This window comes from Coregonus lavaretus (genome assembly GCF_964263955.1).
Source record: "Coregonus lavaretus genome assembly, chromosome: 37".
Lineage (NCBI taxonomy): Eukaryota > Metazoa > Chordata > Actinopteri > Salmoniformes > Salmonidae > Coregonus > Coregonus lavaretus.
Genome location: NC_140024.1, coordinates 15,438,467 through 15,458,232, shown reverse-complemented (window position 1 = coordinate 15,458,232; position 19,766 = coordinate 15,438,467). Strand labels below are relative to the sequence as shown.

General features: G+C 42.3%; 1 protein-coding gene across 2 annotated transcripts; it reads right to left on the bottom strand.

Annotated features, from left to right (window-relative positions):
• Nucleotides 1-810: 810 nt before the first annotated feature.
• Nucleotides 811-18,838, bottom strand: LOC311111787 (vitamin D(3) 25-hydroxylase-like). 2 transcript variants are annotated; one of them, XM_084154618.1, is made up of 9 exons: nucleotides 18,630-18,838; nucleotides 17,672-17,834; nucleotides 14,924-15,076; nucleotides 14,488-14,651; nucleotides 6,457-6,630; nucleotides 6,155-6,293; nucleotides 5,892-6,079; nucleotides 3,467-3,608; nucleotides 811-1,245 (listed from the first exon to the last, which is right to left on the bottom strand). In XM_084154618.1, exons 1-9 carry the CDS (start codon nucleotides 18,786-18,788, stop codon nucleotides 1,058-1,060), a joined length of 1,470 nt encoding a protein of 489 aa, XP_084010744.1. In that variant the 5' UTR covers nucleotides 18,789-18,838; the 3' UTR covers nucleotides 811-1,057. The 2 variants fall into 2 exon arrangements, with proteins under 2 accessions (XP_084010744.1, XP_084010745.1); XM_084154619.1 differs by having other exon boundaries at nucleotides 14,488-14,648; nucleotides 18,630-18,837.
• Nucleotides 18,839-19,766: the final 928 nt, after the last annotated feature.

Below are 19,766 nucleotides of genomic sequence, written 5' to 3'. Positions count from 1 at the left end.
TGTCTTTTATTTATTTACAAAGCAGTCTTGCAGAAACTTCCTCTGTACATTACTTCATTGATTAATTTTAGACGTATAAATGACCAAACTCGTTCTCAGGTATGGATAACTGGAGATCCCTTTGGTCTCCACAGAATTGGTCAAATCTGCTTGTAGTTTTTTTTGGCTCTTATGTGTGGAACAATACACATAATTCCTTGCAATTAGATTTTCTGGTGCCTTTCAGGCATTGAAAATTATTGATTGGAGACTTTTATGTTACAGAATGCGATTGCTTTTCTTAAATATATTTAATGTTGTGTATTATGTGTTTTATTATAATGTGTTTTGTAGGGCTGTTGTGTTTTATTTATGTATTGGGTTTTATTTGTAAACTTATACAGGGCTCTCTTGTAAAATAGTTTTATCTCAATGTGACTCCCTGTTTAAATAAAGGTTAATAATAATATAACAAATAAAAGGTGAGTAGCTACTGTACTTGTGCTTTGAAAAAACAAACAATTTGTTTATTAGATTGATCTCTGACTTAAAGATTACTTTTACACACCTTTGTATAGACCGTTTCTACAGTCAACAAGCTTTCTGTATGTTCAGAGGGCTTTGTGTATTTTCTTTTAAAATTAATAAAGAAATAAAAATACTTAGAAGGTTGTTTTGTTTGAGTGTTGTTTTTAGGACTTTTACATTTCGTTCTATTCTATAGTTTCATTAGAAATGTTTGCATCGCATCTGTGTCTGTGTATGTTTGCTGTGTCTCTGTATGGAATGTGGTTTGAAGGGTCATAGGTAGGAGGAAATAAAACACAAAAAATCACTATCCCATTTATTTCTGGACTGGCTGCAGAATATTACATAATTCTACATGTTACATGATGTTTCCCTGTTGAGGAGGTTCATTTGTTTCACATGAAAAGAGGTCATTTTATTTAGTCTGTCCTTCACAGGTCACAAAATGTGTTTAGCAAAAACTATAAGGCACTCAATGGAGGGTACAGCATTGTTTAATGTGCTGCTTTAGTGATATTGACCCTAAATGAAAACTGTGTGTAGTTCACCATCACTGGCTGCTCCTCAGGCGCACTCCCAGGCGGTAGGGTTTTTGCGCCTGTGCTATGCCAAAAATCTGGCGGAAGTCAGGTGCACCTTCTTGTTCAGGCCAGACAAATTGGAAACGTCGAAGCAAGGTCACCAGTATCAGAAAGAGCTCCATGCGCGCTAACCCTTCTCCCAGGCATACACGAGAGCCTGAGGAACACAAACACACAAACACACACACACAGTTATTTATGTTGACAACACCCTCATACACATGCTGTAATAAACATGGTGGACAAGCCTTTTCTATTTACAGTGCATTCGGAAAGTTTTCAGACCCCTTTACTTTTTCCACATTTTGCTACATTGCAGCCTTATTCTAAAATTGATTAAATTGTTTTTTCCTCATCAATCTACACACAATACCCCAGAATGACAAAGCAAAAACAGGTGTTTAGAAATTATACAGAAATACCTTAATTACATAAGTATTCAGACCCTTTGCTATGAGACTCGAAATTGAGCTCTGGTGCATCCTGTTTCCATTGATCATCCTTGAGATGTTTCTACAACTTGATTGGTGTCCATCTGTGGTAAATTCAATTGATTGGACATGATTTGGAAAGGCACACACCTGTCATAAGGTCCCACAGTTAACAGTGCATGTCAGAGCAAAAACCAAGCCATGAGGTCGAAGGAATTGTCCGTAGAGCTCTGAGACAGGATTGTGTCGAGGCACAGATCTGGGGAAGGGTACCAAAAAATGTCTGCAGAATTGAATGTCCCTAAGAACACAGTGACCTCCATCATTCTCATAAATCTACACACAATACCCCATAATGACAAAGCAAAAACAGGTTAGAAAGTCTTGCAAATGTATAAATAAAAAATAAATAAAATATCACATTTACATAAGTATTGGGACCCTTTACTCAGTACTTTGTTGAAGCACCTTTGGCAGCGATTACAGCCTTGAGTCTTCTTGGGTATGACGCTACAAGCTTGGCACACCTGTATTTGGGGAGTTTCTCCATTCTTCTCTGCAGATCCTCTCAATCTCTGTCAGGTTGGATTGGGAGCGTCGCTGCACAGTTATGTTCAGGTCTCTTCAGAGATGTTCGATCGGGTTCAAGTCCGGGCTCTGGATGGGCCACTCAAGGACATTCAGAGACTTGTCCCGAAGCCACTCCTGCATTGTCTTGGCTGTGTGCTTAGGGTTGTTGTCCTGTTGAAAGGTGAACCTTCGCCCCAGACTGAGGTCCTGAGCGCTCTGGAGCAGGTTTTCATCAAGGATCTCTCTGTACTTTGCTCTGTTCATCTTTCCCTCGATCCTGACTAGTCTCCAAGTCCCTGCCGCTGAACATCTCCACAGCATGATGCTGCCACCACCATGCGTCACCGTAGGGATGGTGCCAGGTTTCCTCCAGACGTGATGCTTGGCCTTCAGGCCAAAGACTTCAATCTTGATTTAATCAAACCAGAGAATCTTGTTTCTCATGGTCTGAGAGTCCTTTAGGTGCCTTTTGGCCAACTCGTAGCGGACTGTCATGTGCCTTTACTGTGGAGTGGCTTCTGTCTGGCCACTCGACCATAAAGGCCTGATTGGTGGAGTGCTGCACAGATGATTGTTCTTCTGTAAGGTTCTCCCATCTCCACAGAGGAACTCTGGAGCTCTGTCAGAGTGACCATCGGGTTGTTAGTCACCTCCCTGACCAAGGCCCTTCTCCCCTGATTGCTCAGTTTGGCCAGGCAGACAGCTCTAGGAAGAGTCTTGGTGGTTCCAAACTTCTTCCATTTAAGAATGATGGAGGCCACTGTGTCCTTGGGGACCTTCAATGCTGCAGAAATGTTTTGGTACCCTTCCCCAGATCTGTGCCTCGATACAATCCTGTCTCTGAGCTCTACGGACAATTCCTTCGACCTCATGGCTTAGTTTTTGCTCTGACATGCACTGTCAACTGTGGGACCTTATATAGACAGGTGTGTGCCTTTCCAAATCATGTCCAATTAATTGAATTTACCACAGGTGGACTCCAATCAAGTTGTAGAAACATCTCAAGGATGATCAAAGGAAACAGGATGCACCTGAGCTCAATTTCGAGTCTCATAGCAAAGGGTCTATTACTTACGTAATTAAGGTATTTATCTTTTTTATTTTTAATAAATGTCCTAAAATTTATAAAAACCAGTTTTTGCTTTGTCATTCTGGGGTATTGTATGTAGATTGATCAGGAAAAAAATATTTAATACATTTTAGAATAAGGCTGTAACGTAACAAAATGTCAAAGGTCAAGGGGTCTGAATACTTTCCGAATGCACTGTATAAACACTCTTATATATCTTATATCAACACGAACTCTCTTGTTCAGTCTCTATGCATCCTCTCTCTCTTTCTCTCTCTCTCGCTCTCGCTCTACCTCTCTCTCTGTACCTGCTGAGAATGGCAGAAAGGCCTCTGGTTTCACAAACTCGCCATCCTCGTTGAGGAAGTTGTCAGGGTTGAACTCCTGAGGGAACTTCCACTGGCCCTCTTCATGGAGCACAGAGGACAGGTTAGGAATCACCATCGTGCCCTGGAACCAAAGAGGAAAGTGTAGTTAGGGTGAGAACTAGAGAAGGAGATGTACTCATATGACTGAGAAATGGGGAGGTTACACAGATGATATCTCAGGTATAGCCTACATTCTTTACCCATCATGACATCACTCACTCTAGCCCAGGACACTTACCAAAATACATGTCCAAAAATAAAGAGGTTAACTAAAACAAAACAAAGACTAGCAGGCCGAGAAGCTCCAAAGCCACCTCTCTCTCACGGATTGACTATGCCCTTGAATGCCTGCACTGTTGTGCTTATCAAGGACCCGGTTGCTGCAGTGCCCTAGGGATGAGGTGTGGAAGTGGTAGTGTGTACTGTCTATTTGCTACCACTAAACCACTCCCCATATCATAACAATATGCTGCCACTGGTGACCTTAGAACCATTTTTGCATATACAGTACCAGTCAAAAGTTTGGACATACCTACTCATTCAAGGCTTTTTCCATTTTTGCTCTTTTCTACTTTGTAGAATAATAGTGAAGACATCAAAACTATGAAATAACACATATGGAATCATTTAGAAACCAAAAAAGTGTTAAACAAATCAAAATATATTTTATATTTGAGATTCTTCAAATAGCCACCCTTTGCCTTGATGACAGCTTTGCACACTCTTGGCATTCTCTCAACCAGCTTCACCTGGAATGCTTTTCCAAGAGTTTGAAGGAGTTCCCACACATACTGAGCACTTGTTGGCTGCTTTTCCTTCACTCTGCCGTCCGACTCATCCCAAACCATCTCATTTGGGTTGTCGGGGGATTGTGGAGGCCAGGTCATCTGATGCAGTGCTCCATCACTCTCCTTCTTGGTAAAAAGCCCTTACACAGGCTGGAGGTGTGTTGGGTAATTGTCCTGTTGAAAAACAAATGATAGTCCCACTAAGCCCAAACCAGATGGGATGGCGTATCGTTGCAGAATGCTGTGGTAGCCATACTGGTTAAGTGTGCCTTGAATTCTAAATAAATCACAGAGAGTGTCACCAGCAAAGCACCCCCACACCATAACACCTCCTCCTCCATGCTTTATGGTGGGAACTACACATGTGGAGATCATCCGTTCCCCCACACCGCGTCACAAAGACACAGCGGTTGGAACCAAAAATCTCCAATTTGGACTCCAGACCAAGGGACAAATTTCCACCTTAATGTCCATTCCTTGTGATTCTTGGCCCAAGCAGGTCTCTTCTTCTTCTTGGTGTCCTTTAGCAGGGGTTTCTTTGCAGCAATTCGACCATGAAGGCCTGATTCACACAGTCCCTTCTGAACAGTTGATGATGAGATGTTTCTGTGACTTGAACTCTGTGAAGCATTTATTTGGGCTGCAATTTCTGAGGCTGGTAACTCTAATGAACTTATTCTCTGCAGCAGAGGTAACTCTGGGTCTTCCATTCCTGTGGCGGTCCTCATGAGAGCCAGTTTCATCATAGCGCTTGAATATTTTTGCGACTGCACTTGAAGAAACGTTCAAAGTTCTTGAAATGTTCCGTATTGACTGACCTTCATATCTTTAAGTAATGATGGACTGTCATTTCTCTTTGCTTATTTGAGCTTTTCTTGCCATAATATGGACTTGGTCCATAGGGCTATGTTCTGTATACCACCCTTACCTTGTCACAACCCAACTGATTGGCTCAAACACATGAAGAAGGAAACAAATTCCACAAATTAACTTTTAAGAAGGCACACCTGTTAATTGAAATGCATTCCAGGTGACTACCTCATGAAGCTGGTTGAGCGAATGCCAAGAGTGTGCAAAGCTGTCATCAAGGCAAAGGGTGGCTATTTGAAGAATCTCAAATATAAAATATATTTTGATTTGTTTAACACTTTTCTTGGTTACTACATGATTCCATATGTGTTATTTCATAGTTTTGATGTCTTCACTATTATTCTACAATGTAAAAAATAGTAAATATAAAGAAAAACCCTTGAATGAGTAGGTGTGTCCAAACTTTTGACTGGTAGTGTGTATGTATTTTGGTCACCACTTTGAACAACAACTGATAATCCGCTTGGGCTGGCAGACTCAAGAGGTCAAGACAGAGCTGGCCCTGAACTCGGAACTTGGCTGTCTCCTGGGGCACATGCATTCAACACCTGGTCCGGATACGTTTACTTCTCACATTAACGCACACATTAAATTAGGTTACAGACCATTTAGCTAGGCCTAGGACACCTAGACATAACGAGTGTAGCAAAATCAGTAGGCTAGTTAATCGGTTACGTAACAGTATCAGTTGTCATATCAATGCTCACCTGGGGCAGCTGGTAGCCGTGTAGTTGCGTGTTGCAGGAGGTCATATGGAACACGCTAAGAGGAACAGTGTCAGCCATCCGCTGTGACTCGTGGATCACGGCTTGAACATACGGCATGGCGTGTCGGTCCTCAAACGAGGCATATGAACGTCCCTCAAGAACGTCCTCAATTTCCCAGTGACAGCGTTCTGGAACACACACAGTCTTTGTGTACCATACACAAAATGTGTACCAGTATGTGTGTTGTATGTGTATTTACTCACCCTGTATGTGTTGGTTGGTCATCAGGTGTAGAATGGCACAGCGGAGGGTGTTGGAAGTGGTGTCTGTCCCAGCAATGAAAAGATAAATTAGTAGAAACACCATCTGAACATCATTAAATGTGGAGCCTCCATCACCAGTCTGAGACATACACAAACACAAACACAGACACAGACACATTCCTAGGACTGAGCACCCAATTTTTGGTTAGAGCGCCAGCACAACACAACTACTAAGTTTGACTTTGAAAATGTCTGTCTGTTTACTGAACTTGCATAGGTCTATTTCTCTCCTGATTAGTTACCTTGTCAATCTGGTCAAGGTAGCAGTCAATGAGGTCCCTGGGCTCTCCTGTGACCCTTGAACTTTTGTGGCGGGTCACAGCCTTCTGTGCATGTTCTTTGATTTCATCATAGATGTGGAAGGCTTTCTTGAAGGGCAAGGGTAGGGCCCTCAGGGCAGGTATGAGTTCATAGAACTACAAGAGATAGATCAGCAGATCAAAGTGACAGAGCAATATAGCTATATATGTGTGGTTTAGCTAAATAAATTAGCTTCTTGAAGCCTTCTTCTGATCTCAGGCTGATTACAACTAAAGGCACTATGTGTCATTCAACAAATAGAGTGTCTTTTGGATAGTGTAATTTTGCCAAAACTAAATATCTATTTCACCTGATTTTAACATTCTGTCATAAAGAACATATGTTCAACTTCATAATAAACATATTTTCCCATCTCATGGTACTATTAAGAAAAATGACAATAAAAGTGACTATTAAAGAGAAAGTAAATCAGCCATAACTCCCCTTGTTACTGCGGGAATTGAAGCTTGTTGTGTGCAATAGGGAGGGGCAATTGAATACAAGCCTACCAAAACATTTGAACTTGTTAGAACGTGTTATGCTCGACATGCTCAGTTTTCCACCACAAAACACCAGAAAATTGCCAAAAAGAGTAGAACCAACTCATTTGCTTTTACACTATGATTTGACTATTAGATGTTCAATGTTTCTTTTTAAATGATAATTGAACGAGGAACAGTTTTACCATATTCAAACAAGGGTTCAGTTGACGTTACAGGTTTGAGCTGAGGGACTGATGTACACTGAGTATACCAAACATTAGGAACATTTTCGGAGATTCTACAAGGTTTCGAAAGCGTTCCACAGGGATGCTGGCCCATGTTGACTCCAATGCTTCCCACAGTTATGTCAAGTTGTCTGGTGGGCCATTCTTGATACACACGGGAAATTGTTGAGCTTGAAAAACCCAGCAGTGTTGCAGTTCTTGACGCAAACCGGTGCACCTGGCACCTACTATCATACTCCATCATACTCCAAGGCACTTAAATATTTTGTCTTGCTGATTCATCCTCTAAATGGCACACATACACAATCCATGTCTCAATTGTCTGTAGACCTCATCTCCACTGATTGAAGTGGATTTAATAAGTGACATCAATAAGGGATCATAGCTTTCACCTGGATTCACCTGGTCAGTCTATGTCATGGAAAGAGCAGGTGTTCTTAATGTTAATGTTTTGTATACTCAGTGTATATGTATATTGACAAAATCACTAATCACAGTAAATAAGTAAGAATCTTTAGATATTACTTTCCCAAAGCAACAAAATAACTAGGGCTTTACAATTACATTTTAGTCATTTAGCAGATGCTCTTATCCAGAGCGACTTACAGTTAGTGAATACATATATATATTGTTTTATACTGGCCCCCCGTGGGAATCAAACCCACAACCCTGGCGTTGCAAACGCCATGCTCTATCAACTGAGCTACATCCCTGCCGGCCATTCCCTCCCCTACCCTGGACGACGCTGGGCCAATTGTGCGCCGCCCATGAGTCTCCCGGTCGCGGCCGGCTGCGACAGAGCCTGGATTCGAACCAGGATCTCTAGTGGCAGAGTTAGCACTGCGATGCAGTGCCTTAGACCACTGCCCAACTCAGGAGACTACGTTTTATCAACACATATAGCGCCTCCCACCAGCCTCCTCTGGTGAAGTTATTAATTACACTTTGGATGGCGTATCAATACACCCAGTCATTACAAAGACACAGGCGTCCTTCCTAACTCAGATCCCGGAGAGGAAGGAAACCGCTCAGGAATTTCACCATGAGGCCAATGGTGACTTAAAAATCTAATCAAATCTAATCTAATTTTATTTGTCACATGTGCCGAAGACAACAAGTGTAGACCTAGTGTAGAACATTTTGAGGATCTGAGGACCCATACCATATTTTCAGTCTCCTGAGGGGGAATTGGCGTTGTCATGCCCTCTTCACGACTGTCTTGGTGTGTTTGGACCATGATAGTTCGTTAGTGATCTGGACGCCAAGGAACTTGAAGCTCTCGACCTCCTCTACAGCCCCATCGATGTGAATGAGGGTGTGCTCGGCCCCCCCTTTTCCTGTAGTCCACGATCAACTATTTTGTCTTGCTCACGTTGAGGGAGAGGTTGTTGTCTTGGCACCACACTGCCAGGTCTCTGACCTCCTCCCTGTAGGCTGTCTCATTGTTATTGGTGTTCAGTCCTACCCCAATTGTTTTGTCGGCAAACTTAATGATGGTGTTGGAGTCGTGCGTGGCCACGCAGTCGTGGGTGAACAGGTAGTACAGGAGGGGACTAAGCACGCACCCCTGAGGGGCCCCCATGTTGAGGATCAGCATGGCAGATGTGTTGTTGCCTACCCTTACCACCTGGGGGCGGCCCATCAGGAAGTCCAGGATCCAGTTGCAAAGGGAGTTGTTTAGTCCAAGGGGCCTTAGCTTAATGATTAGCTTTTAGGGCACTATGGTGTTGAACACTGAGCTGTAGTCAACGAACAGCATTCTCACATAGCTGTTCCTTTCTTCCAGGTGGGTAAGTACAGTGGGGAGTCTTCTGTGGATCTGTTGGGGCGGTATGCGAATTGTAGTGGGTCTAGGTTTTCTGGGATGATGGTGTTGATGTGAGCCATGACCAGCCTTTCAAGGCACTTCATGGCTACAGATGTGAGTGCTACAGGGCGGTAGTCATTTAGACAGGTTACCTTGGCGTTCTTGGCCACAGGGACTATGATGGTCTGCTTGAAACATGTAGGTATTACAGACTCAGTCAGGGAGAGGTTGAAAATGTCAGTGAAGACACTTTCCAGTTGGTCAGGGCATGCGCTGAGTATGCGTCCTGGTAATCCGTCTGGCCCTGCGGCCTTGTGAATGTTGACCTGTTTAAAGGTCTTACTCACATCGACTACGGCGAGCGTGATCACACAGTCGTCCGGAACAGCTGGTTCTCTCATGCATGATTCAGTGTTGCTTGCCTCGAAGCGAGCATAGAAGGCATTTAGCTCATCTGGTAGACTTGTTTTATTTTTTATTTTTTATTTTTTTTCACCTTTATTTAACCAGGTAAGCCAGTTGAGAACAAGTTCTCATTTACAACTGCAACCTGGCCAAGATAAAGCGAAGCAGTGCGATAAAAACAACAACACAGAGTTACATATGGGGTAAAACAAAACATAAAGTCAAAAAATACAACAGAAAATATATATACAGTGTGTGCAAATGTAGCAAGTTATGGAGGTAAGGCAATAAATAGGCTATAGTGCAAAATAATTACAATTAGTATTAACACTGGAATGATAGATGTGCAAGAGATTATGTGCAAATAGAGATACTGGGGTGCAAATGAGCAAAATAAATAACAATATAGGGATGAGGTAGTTGGGTGGTCTAATTTCAGATGGGCTGTGTAAAGGTGCAGTGATCGGTAAGGTGCTCTGACAACTGATGCTTAAAGTTAGTGAGGGAGATAAGAGTCTCCAGCTTCAGATATTTTTGCAATTCGTTCCAGTCATTGGCAGCAGAGAACTGGAAGGAATGGCGGCCAAAGGAGGTGTTGGCTTTGGGGATGACCAGTGAGATATACCTGCTGGAGCGCATACTACGGGTGGGTGTTGCTATGGTGACCAATGAGCTAAGATAAGGCGGGGATTTGCCTAGCAGTGATTTATAGATACTTGTGTCACTTGGCAGCTCACGGCTGGGTTTCCCTTTGTAATCCGTAATAGTTTGCAAGCCCTGCCATATCCAACGAGCTTCAGAGCCGGTGTAGTAGGATTCAATCTTAGTCCTGCTTTGCCTTTTTGATGGTTCGTCGGAGGGCATGGCGGATTTCTTATAAGCATCCGGATTAGTGTCCCGCTCCTTGAAAGCTACGAAAAATATATATGCAAATATGGTAAATAGTGTGTTATACAGCTTATAATGAGGTACTCTACCTCAGGCGAGCAAAACCTTGAGACTTCCTTAATATTAGAGATTGCGCACCAGCTGTCATTGACAAATAGACACAGACCACCACCTCTCATCTTAGCGAAGGTTGCTGTTCTGTCTTGCCGATGCACGGAAAACCCAGCCAACTGTACAGTGGGGGAAAAAAGTATTTAGTCAGCCACCAATTGTGCAAGTTCTCCCACTTAAAAAGATGAGAGAGGCCTGTAATTTTCATCATAGGTACACGTCAACTATGACAGACAAATTGAGAAGAAAAAAATCCAGAAAATCACATTGTAGGGTTTTTTATGAATTTATTTGCAAATTATGGTGGAAAATAAGTATTTGGTCACCTACAAACAAGCAAGATTTCTGGCTCTCACAGACCTGTAACTTCTTCTTTAAGAGGCTCCTCTGTCCTCCACTCGTTACCTGTATTAATGGCACCTGTTTGAACTTGTTATCAGTATAAAAGACACCTGTCCACAACCTCAAACAGTCACACTCCAAACTCCACTATGGCCAAGATCAAAGAGCTGTCAAAGGACACCAGAAACAAAATTGTAGACCTGCACCAGGCTGGGAAGACTGCATCTGCAATAGGTAAGCAGCTTGGTTTGAAGAAATCAACTGTGGAAGCAATTATTAGGAAATGGAAGACATACAAGACCACTGATAATCTCCCTCGATCTGGGGCTCCACGCAAGATCTCACCCCGTGGGGTCAAAATGATCACAAGAACGGTGAGCAAAAATCCCAGAACCACACGGGGGGACCTAGTGAATGACCTGCAGAGAGCTGGGACCAAAGTAACAAAGCCTACCATCAGTAACACACTACGCCGCCAGGGACTCAAATCCACAGTGCCAGACGTGTCCTCCTGCTTAAGCCAGTACATGTCCAGGCCCGTCTGAAGTTTGCTAGAGTGCATTTGGATGATCCAGAAGAGGATTGGGAGAATGTCATATGGTCAGATGAAACCAAAATAGAACTTTTTTGGTAAAAACTCAACTCGTCGTGTTTGGAGGACAAAGAATGCTGAGTTGCATCCAAAGAACACCATACCTACTGTGAAGCATGGGGTTGGAAACATCATGCTTTGGGGCTGTTTTTCTGCAAAGGGACCAGGACGACTGATCCGTGTAAAGGAAAGAATGAATGGGGCAATGTATCGTGAGATTTTGAGTGAAAACCTCCTTCCATCAGCAAGGGCATTGAAGATGAAACGTGGTTGGGTCTTTCAGCATGACAATGATCCCAAACACACCGCCCGGGCAACGAAGGAGTGGCTTCGTAAGAAGCATTTCAAGGTCCTGGAGTGGCCTAGCCAGTCTCCAGATCTCAACCCCATAGAAAATCTTTGGAGGGAGTTGAAAGTCCGTGTTGCCCAGCGACAGCCCCAAAACATCACTGCTCTAGAGGAGATCTGCATGGAGGAATGGGCCAAAATACCAGCAACAGTGTGTGAAAACCTTGTGAAGACTTACAGAAAACGTTTGACCTGTGTCATTGCCAACAAAGGGTATATAACAAAGTATTGAGAAACTTTTGTTATTGACCAAATACTTATTTTCCACCATAATTTGCAAATAAATTCATAAAAAATCCTACAATGTGATTTTTTATTTTTTTTTAATCTAATTTTGTCTGTCATAGTTGACGTGTACCTATGATGAAAATTACAGGCCTCTCTCATCTTTTTAAGTGGGAGAACTTGCACAATTGGTGGCTGACTAAATACTTAAAACATAAGATATTACAGTTTTTAATGTCCCGTTGGTAGGATAGTCTCGAACGGAGCTCATCCAGTTTATTCGCCAGTGATCGCACGTTCGCCAGTAGGACGGATGGTGAAGGTGGATTATCTACTCTCCGACGAATTCTCACCAAGCATCCAGATCTGCGCCCCCTGAATCGGCATCTCCTCTTCATGCAAATGACGGGGATTTGGGCCTGGTCCGGAGGAGCTGTAAATCTTTCACCTCCGATTCGTTAAAGAAAACATCTTCGTCCAGTCCGAGGTGAGTTATCGCTGTTCTGATGTCCAGAATCTCTTTTCGATCATAAGAGACAGTGGCAGAAACATTAAGTACGAAAAAAGTGACAAACAATGCAAAAAAACACACAGAATAGCACAATTGGTTAGGAGCCCGTAAAACGGCAGCCATCCCCTCCGGCGCCATCAGACAGTTACAGAGTTTAATAGCTGTGATAGGAGAAAACTGAGGATGGATCAACAACATTGTAGTTACTCCACAATACTAACCTAATTGACAGAGTGAAAAGAAAGAAGCCTGTATAGTATAGTATAGTATAAAAATATTCAAAAACATGCATCCTGTTTGCAACAAGGCACTAAAGTAATACTGCAAGAAATGTGGCAAAGCAATTCATGTTTTGTCCTGAATACAAAGTGTTATGTTTGGGGCAAATCCAATACAACACATTACTGACTACCACTCTCCATATTTTCAAGCCAATTAGTGGCTGCATCATGTTATGGGCATGCTTGTAATTGTTAAGGACTGGGGAATTTTTAAGGATAAAAAATAAACAGAATGGAGCAAAATCCTAGATGAAAACCTGGTACAGTATGCTTTCCACCAGAAACTGGGAAATGATTTCACCTTTCAGCAGGACAATAAGATAAAACACAAGGCCAAATCTACACTGGAGTTGCTTACCAAGAAGACAGTGAATGTTCCTGAGTGGCCGAGTTACAGTTTTGACTTAAATCTACTTGAAGTCTATGGCAAGACCTGAAAATGGTTAAATAGAAAATAATTTTGAAATAAAAAATGGTCATGTTCGAATTGCTGCAAAGAAACCACTACTAACGGACACCAATAAGAAGAAGAGACCTGCTTGGGCCAAGAAACATGAGCAATGGACATTATACCGGTGGAAATGTGTCCTTTGGTCTGGAGTCCAAATTTGAGATTTTTTGGTTCAAACCGCTGTGTCTTTGTGAGACGCGGTGTGGGTGAACGGATGATCTCCGCATGTGTAGTTCCCACTGTAAAGCATGGAGGAGGAGGTGTTTTGGTGTGGGGGTGCTTTGCTGGTTACACTGTCTGTGCTATATTTAGAATTCAAGGCACACTTAACCAGCATGACTACCACAGCATTCTGCAGCGATATGCCATCCCATCTGGTTTGGGCTTAGTGGGACTATCATTTGTTTTTCAACAGGACAATGACCCAACACACCTCCAGGCTGTGTAAGGGCTATTTGACCAAGAAGGAGAGTGATGGAGTGCTGCATCAGATGACCTGGCCTCCACAATCCCCCGACCTCAACCCAATTGAGATGGTTTGGGATGAGTCAGACGGCAGAGTGAAGGAAAAGCAGCCAACAAGTGCTCAGCATATGTGGGAACTCCTTCAAGACTCTTGGAAAAGCATTCCAGGTGAAGCTGGTTGAGAGAATGCCAAGAGTGTGCAAAGCTGTCATCAAGGCAAGGGGTGGCTATTTGAAGAATCTCAAATATAAAATATATTTTGATTTGTTTAACACTTTTTGGGTTACTATATGATTCCATATGTGTTATTTCATAGTTTTGATGTCTTCACTATTATTCTACAACGTAAAAAATAGTAGAAATAAAGAAATTCCCTTGAATGAGTAGGTGTCCAAACTTTTGACTGGTACTGTATGTGTACGCGACCAGTAAAATGTTATTTGATTTGATGATGGTGCAACTTGAAAAATGTTGGGCTTCCCTAGAAGTTGGGCAAACGTGACGTGGTACATCCCAAAATGGGGATTTCCAGAGAAAACAAATAACTTATTTGAATGAAAACACACTGCTATTGGATTATTTTGACATGGATTAGTTTAGTTAGAGAATAGATGTATGTGATCGAACTGTTCAATTGAGTGTTTCATAAAAATGTACACACATAATGTCTGAGGGACATAAAAGGCACTCTATTGGTGGAACGACCCTGGTTTTCTATTATATATATATATATATATATATATATATATATATATATATATATTATTTCAATTAAAAGTAGTGGAGTAGCAGCAGCAGTAGTGATAATAGTGTTCTGTACCATGGCCCAAGGTCCGATAGCAATTTTGGTTAAATCCTGTATCCTACTGATGAGGGTGAGGAAGACCGGGTTGTCGTATTCAAACCTTTCCCCGTAAATCAGTGAGCAGATGATGTTCGACGCCGCTAGATGGAACAAGTGCTGAGGGTCCATCGAACTGCCTGCTAGGACACAGCAACGATCACCGAACCAGGCAATACACACAGACAAGAGAAGAGCACCGATAATAGAGCTTCTGTATTGAACACACTGATAGGATAGATAGAGTAAAAAATCACCACATTCTTTATACCCAATGTTAACACAGTATTGTAAATATTGTAACGATAATTGGTTGATATTGTGGAATTTTAGTCTGGATACTGACTATGTGGTGATAATGACAATAACATGTATGGTGATGACTATGTGGTACGTTGTGTGTGTGTGGCTGTACCAGCATTGCGTTCCAGCTCAGAGCAGATGTGGGAGACCTCCTCGAGGATGCGCTCTTCCATGGAGCGTTTGCCCAGACCAAAGTTTCTCAGCGTGGTCAGAGCAAAGCGCCGGTGGTCCCTCCAGCTGGAGCCAAAATCTGCCATGATGACCCCTGATAAACACATGTAACAGGGTTGGTTATGTTTCCACTTGCCACTGCAGAAATATATATTCAATGTTTATGTGTTTCTATTGGTTGGTTCAAGTCAGATGCCAATAAGGTGTATTGTCATTGGCTATGCTTGCAGATAGGGGGAGATTGCGAACGTCAGTTCTTCCCAGTCTGATATTGACATGCAAGCAGTAGGTCACGCTCTGAAATACTGTATAATATTACAATGTGTACAAGTTCACTATGTAAATTTCCTGATGTCTACATATGCTTGATATATATACTGTACCAGTCAAAAATATTGGACACACCTACTCATTCCAGGATTTTTCTTTATTTTTACTATTTTCTACATTGTATAATAATAGTGAAGACATCAAAACTATGAAATAACATGTATGGAATCATGTAGTAACCACAAAAGTATTAACAAATCAAAACATATTTTATATTTGAGATTCTTCAAAGTAGCCACCCTTTGCCTTGATGACAGCTTTGCACACTCTTGGCATTCTCTCAACCAGCTTCATGAGGTAGTCACCTGGAATGCATTTCAATTAACAGGTGTGCCTTGTTAAAAGTTAATTTGTGGAATTTCTTTCCTTCTTAATGCGTTTGATCCAATCAGTTGTGTTGTGACAAGGTAGGGGGGGTATACAGAAGACAGCCCTATTTGGTAAAAGACCAAGTCCATATTATTTACATTTACATTTACATCATTTAGCAGACGCTCTTATCCAGAGCAACTTACAAATTGGTGCATTCAACTTATGATAGCCAGTGGGACAACCACTTTTCTTCTTTCTTTTTTTATGAAGGGGTGGGGGAGGGGGGGGGGGGGGGGGGTAGAAGGATTACTTTATACTATTCCAGGTATTCCTTAAAGAGGTAGGGTTTCAAGTGTCATATTATGACAAGAACAGCTCAAATAAGGAAAGCGAAACGACAGTCCATCATTACTTTAAGACATGAAGGTCAGTCAATACGGAAACATTTCAAGAACTTTGAAAGTTTCTTCAAGTGCAGTCGCAAAAACCATCAAGTGCTATGATGAAACTGGCTCTCATGAGGACAGCCAAAGAAAAGGATGGAAATTTAAGATTTTTTGGTTCAAACCGCCGTGTCTTTGTGAGACGCGGTGTGGGTGAACGGATGATCTCCGCATGTGTAGTTCTCACTGTAAAGCATGGAGGAGGAGGTGTTATGGTGTGGGGGTGCTTTGCTGGTGACACTGTCTGTGATTTATTTAGAATTCAAGGCACACTTAACCAGCATGACTACCACAGCATTCTGCAGCGATATGCCATCCCATCTGGTTTGGGCTTAGTGGGACTATCATTTGTTTTTCAACAGGACAATGACCCAACACACCTTCAGGCTGTGTAAGGGCTATTTGACCAAGAAGGAGAGTGATGGAGTGCTGCATCAGATGACCTGGCCTCCACAATCACCCGACCTCAACCCAATTGAGATGGTTTGGGATGAGTCAGACGGCAGAGTGAAGGAAAAGCAGCCAACAAGTGCTCAGCATATGTGGGAACTCCTTCAAGACTCTTGGAAAAGCATTCCAGGTGAAGCTGGTTGAGAGAATGCCAAGAGTGTGCAAAGTTGTCATCAAGGCAACGGGTGGCTATTTGAAGAATCTCAAATATAAAATATATTCTGATTTGTTTAACACTTTTTTGGTTACTACATGATTCCATATGTGTTATTTCATAGTTTTGATGTCTTCACTATTATCCTACAAGGTAAAAATAGTAAAAATAAAGAAAAACCCTTGAATGAGTAGGTGTGTCCAAACTTTTGACTGGTACTGTATGTAAATGTGGATCTTTCCATTTTCTATTTGCTATAAATTTGCAAAAATGTCTAAAAACCCGTTTTGATTTGTCATTATGAGGTAATGTGTGTAGATTGTTGAGGGAAAAAAAACAATTTAATCCATTTTAGAATAAGGCTGTAACATAACAAAATGTGGAAAAAGTCAGGGGGTCTGAATACTTTCAGAATGCGCTGTATATGTATATGTGTATATGTATACAGTATGTATATTATGTGTGTGTACGGTACCTATTGTATTTTGTACTATTTTTGTCATTGTTATGATGTTTGATTTCAAAATGCCCCGTCTGATATACAGTCTGTGTGCAAGTGAGTAAACACCAATTAACTGGCTGGGAATTTCTTTAAGAACACAACGCAAGAGAGTTACGATGTATGATCACATCTGTTAGATACCCACACACACACACACACACACACATACATACATACCAGTGGAGGCTGCTGAGGGGAGGACGGCTCATAATAATGTCTGGAATGGAGTCAATGGAATGGTATCAAAGATGTTGTTTCCCTGTGGTTGATACCATTCCTTTGACTCCATTCCAGCCATTACTATGAGCCGTCCTCCCCTCAGCAGCCTCCACTGATACATACGCAGTTCACACAGTACCGACAAGGCAGTGTGTGTTTGTGCTCTGCATTCATCTAAACTGATTTAAGGCCACCTCTACCTACACCAATATTATATCACAAATTATAAAACTGACCCAGGACCAGCCTAGGGGACACTAGGGATCAAGAACTCAATACCTTTGCCTTCTGTGATGTCGCTGATCATGAGATGGTTTGGTCGTCCTGAAAATTCCGCTGTGCGCGTCACCAGTGCCTCACGAACCGCCTCAAGGCCATTCAGAACTACGACAGGCCGTGATCCGATGTACAGACTGAACACGTTACCATAGCGCCTCTTCAGCTGAAACACAGAGGTAGAGAGAGGGAGAGAAAGTTCCCAAGCCGAACAGTAAGTTGTGTGACAAGTCAGACACATCTGAAGATGAGACTAAACCATAGCATCCAACTACTGACAGTTCCAGCGGAGGCTGCTGAGGGGAGGACGGCTCATAATAATGGCTGGAACGGAGCGAATGGAATGATGAATTTGATACCATTCCACCTATTACGCTCCAGCCATTACCACGAGCCCGTCCTCCCCAATTAAGGTGCCACCAACCTCCTGTGAAAAGTTATTGTATTGTATCATTGACACTCCTTCTCTCTATCTGGGTTAAATTAATATCGATGAACAAACTTCTGTAATAAAACAAATCCCCATCAATAACCTTTTGAGGGTTGTCAATGAATGATACTGTATCTCTAAACACACTGAACTAAGTGGACTTTGTTTCAAAAGTCACAGTGCATGTTGATTTAGGCCTGATGGAACCTGTCGGAATCTGACCTATTCTAGGATCAATCACAGTTTAGTGGCTGTTGCTGTTCTGACATGAATCACAATAGCATTTTAGTTAGTATCTAAGCTGCTTTAGTTGAAAGTCTTGTAAAAAATATATGTTGTTTGTTCAAGCTAAAAGGTCTGTGAGGACGCTACAAAAACATATATTGGTTCACACAGTTTGGGCAACTTCAAACAAAACCAAATTACTGTTAACTATTCAATCACTGACAACATACAGTATATGACACACAAATCAACCGAGTGTAAACCAAACTTTTCCAGGTTTGTGGATTTTTTGTAAAGTTCTCTTACCCTTTCCAGGTCTTTGAGGGGGTTGACAGGGTCCAGCTGTAGCAGATTGCCGAGGATGGGCAGGGGACGGGGTCCTGGGGGGAAGTTTTTAGGTCGGCGGACCCTGATGAAGAAGAACAGAAGGAGGAAAAAGAGCAACAACATCACAGACCCTATCATGGTGACTGGGAGGCAGGAAATGTGTTCTTCACCATTTAAAGATACCAACCACACCACCCAGGGATATTTGCTGACTCTTAGACCCCACCCACACACATTGGACTGCTTTGAACACTAGCAGTCAGACAGTGTTTATGAGAAGGGATATTTGCTTATTCTGAGTTTACAGTCTTGATATTGACTAGCCTATTTAGCCTATTAGGGGATTACGAACCTGTGGTTGAACACAGTGTTCACCACTAAAAATTGCATTCAAATGGAGTTCATTCAACTTTTTGAACGAGGCTATATACTGTGCAAGGAGTACCGGTACCGAGTCAATGTGCAGGGGTACGAGGTAATTGATGTAATATGTACATGTAGGTAGGGCTAAAAGTGACTAGGCAATCAGGACAGATAATAAACAGAGTAGCAGCAGCATATGTGAAAAGTGTGAAAGTGTGAGGAGTCAATATGCATGTGTATGAGCATATATAGTGTGTGTGTGTTGGAGTGTCAGTATAGTATGTGTGAGCGTGTGGGTAGAGTCTGAGTGTGCATAGAGGCAGTGCAAAAAACAGGGGGTCAATGCAAATAGTCCAGGTAGCCATTTGATTAACTGTTCAGCAGTCTTATGGCTTGGGGGTAGAAGCTGTCCAGGAGCCTTTTGGTCTCAGACTTTGCGATCCGGTACCGCTTGCCATGCGGTAGCAGAGAGAACAGTCTATGACTTGGGTGGGTGGAGTCTTTGACAATTTTTAGGGCCTTCCTCTGACACTGCCTGGTATAGAGGTCCTGGATGGCAGGGAGCTCTGTCCCAGTGATGTACTGGGCCGTACACACTACCCTCTTCTTCAATTGTGAAACTGCTCTGCTACTTTAGGTACACTGCTTCAACCAAGCTCAAATGTCGGTCTATTTCACCTTCAGTCAGATAGCCCTAAAGAATGTAGCAAGCAGGTAGGGATGTCCAGGATATTCTCTTGATAAGTGCGTGAA

Excerpts from the sequence above, each read along its gene's own strand:
- LOC311111787 (XM_084154618.1), bottom strand. The coding sequence starts at position 18,788 with ATGATAGGGTCTGTGATGTTGTTGCTCTTTTTCCTCCTTCTGTTCTTC. Across the intron at positions 6,294-6,456 it reads ACCTTGACCAGATTGACAAG|ACTGGTGATGGAGGCTCCAC; the intron begins GTAACTAATCAG and ends TGTATGTCTCAG. Across the intron at positions 6,080-6,154 it reads GACCAACCAACACATACAGG|AACGCTGTCACTGGGAAATT; the intron begins GTGAGTAAATAC and ends TGTGTGTTCCAG.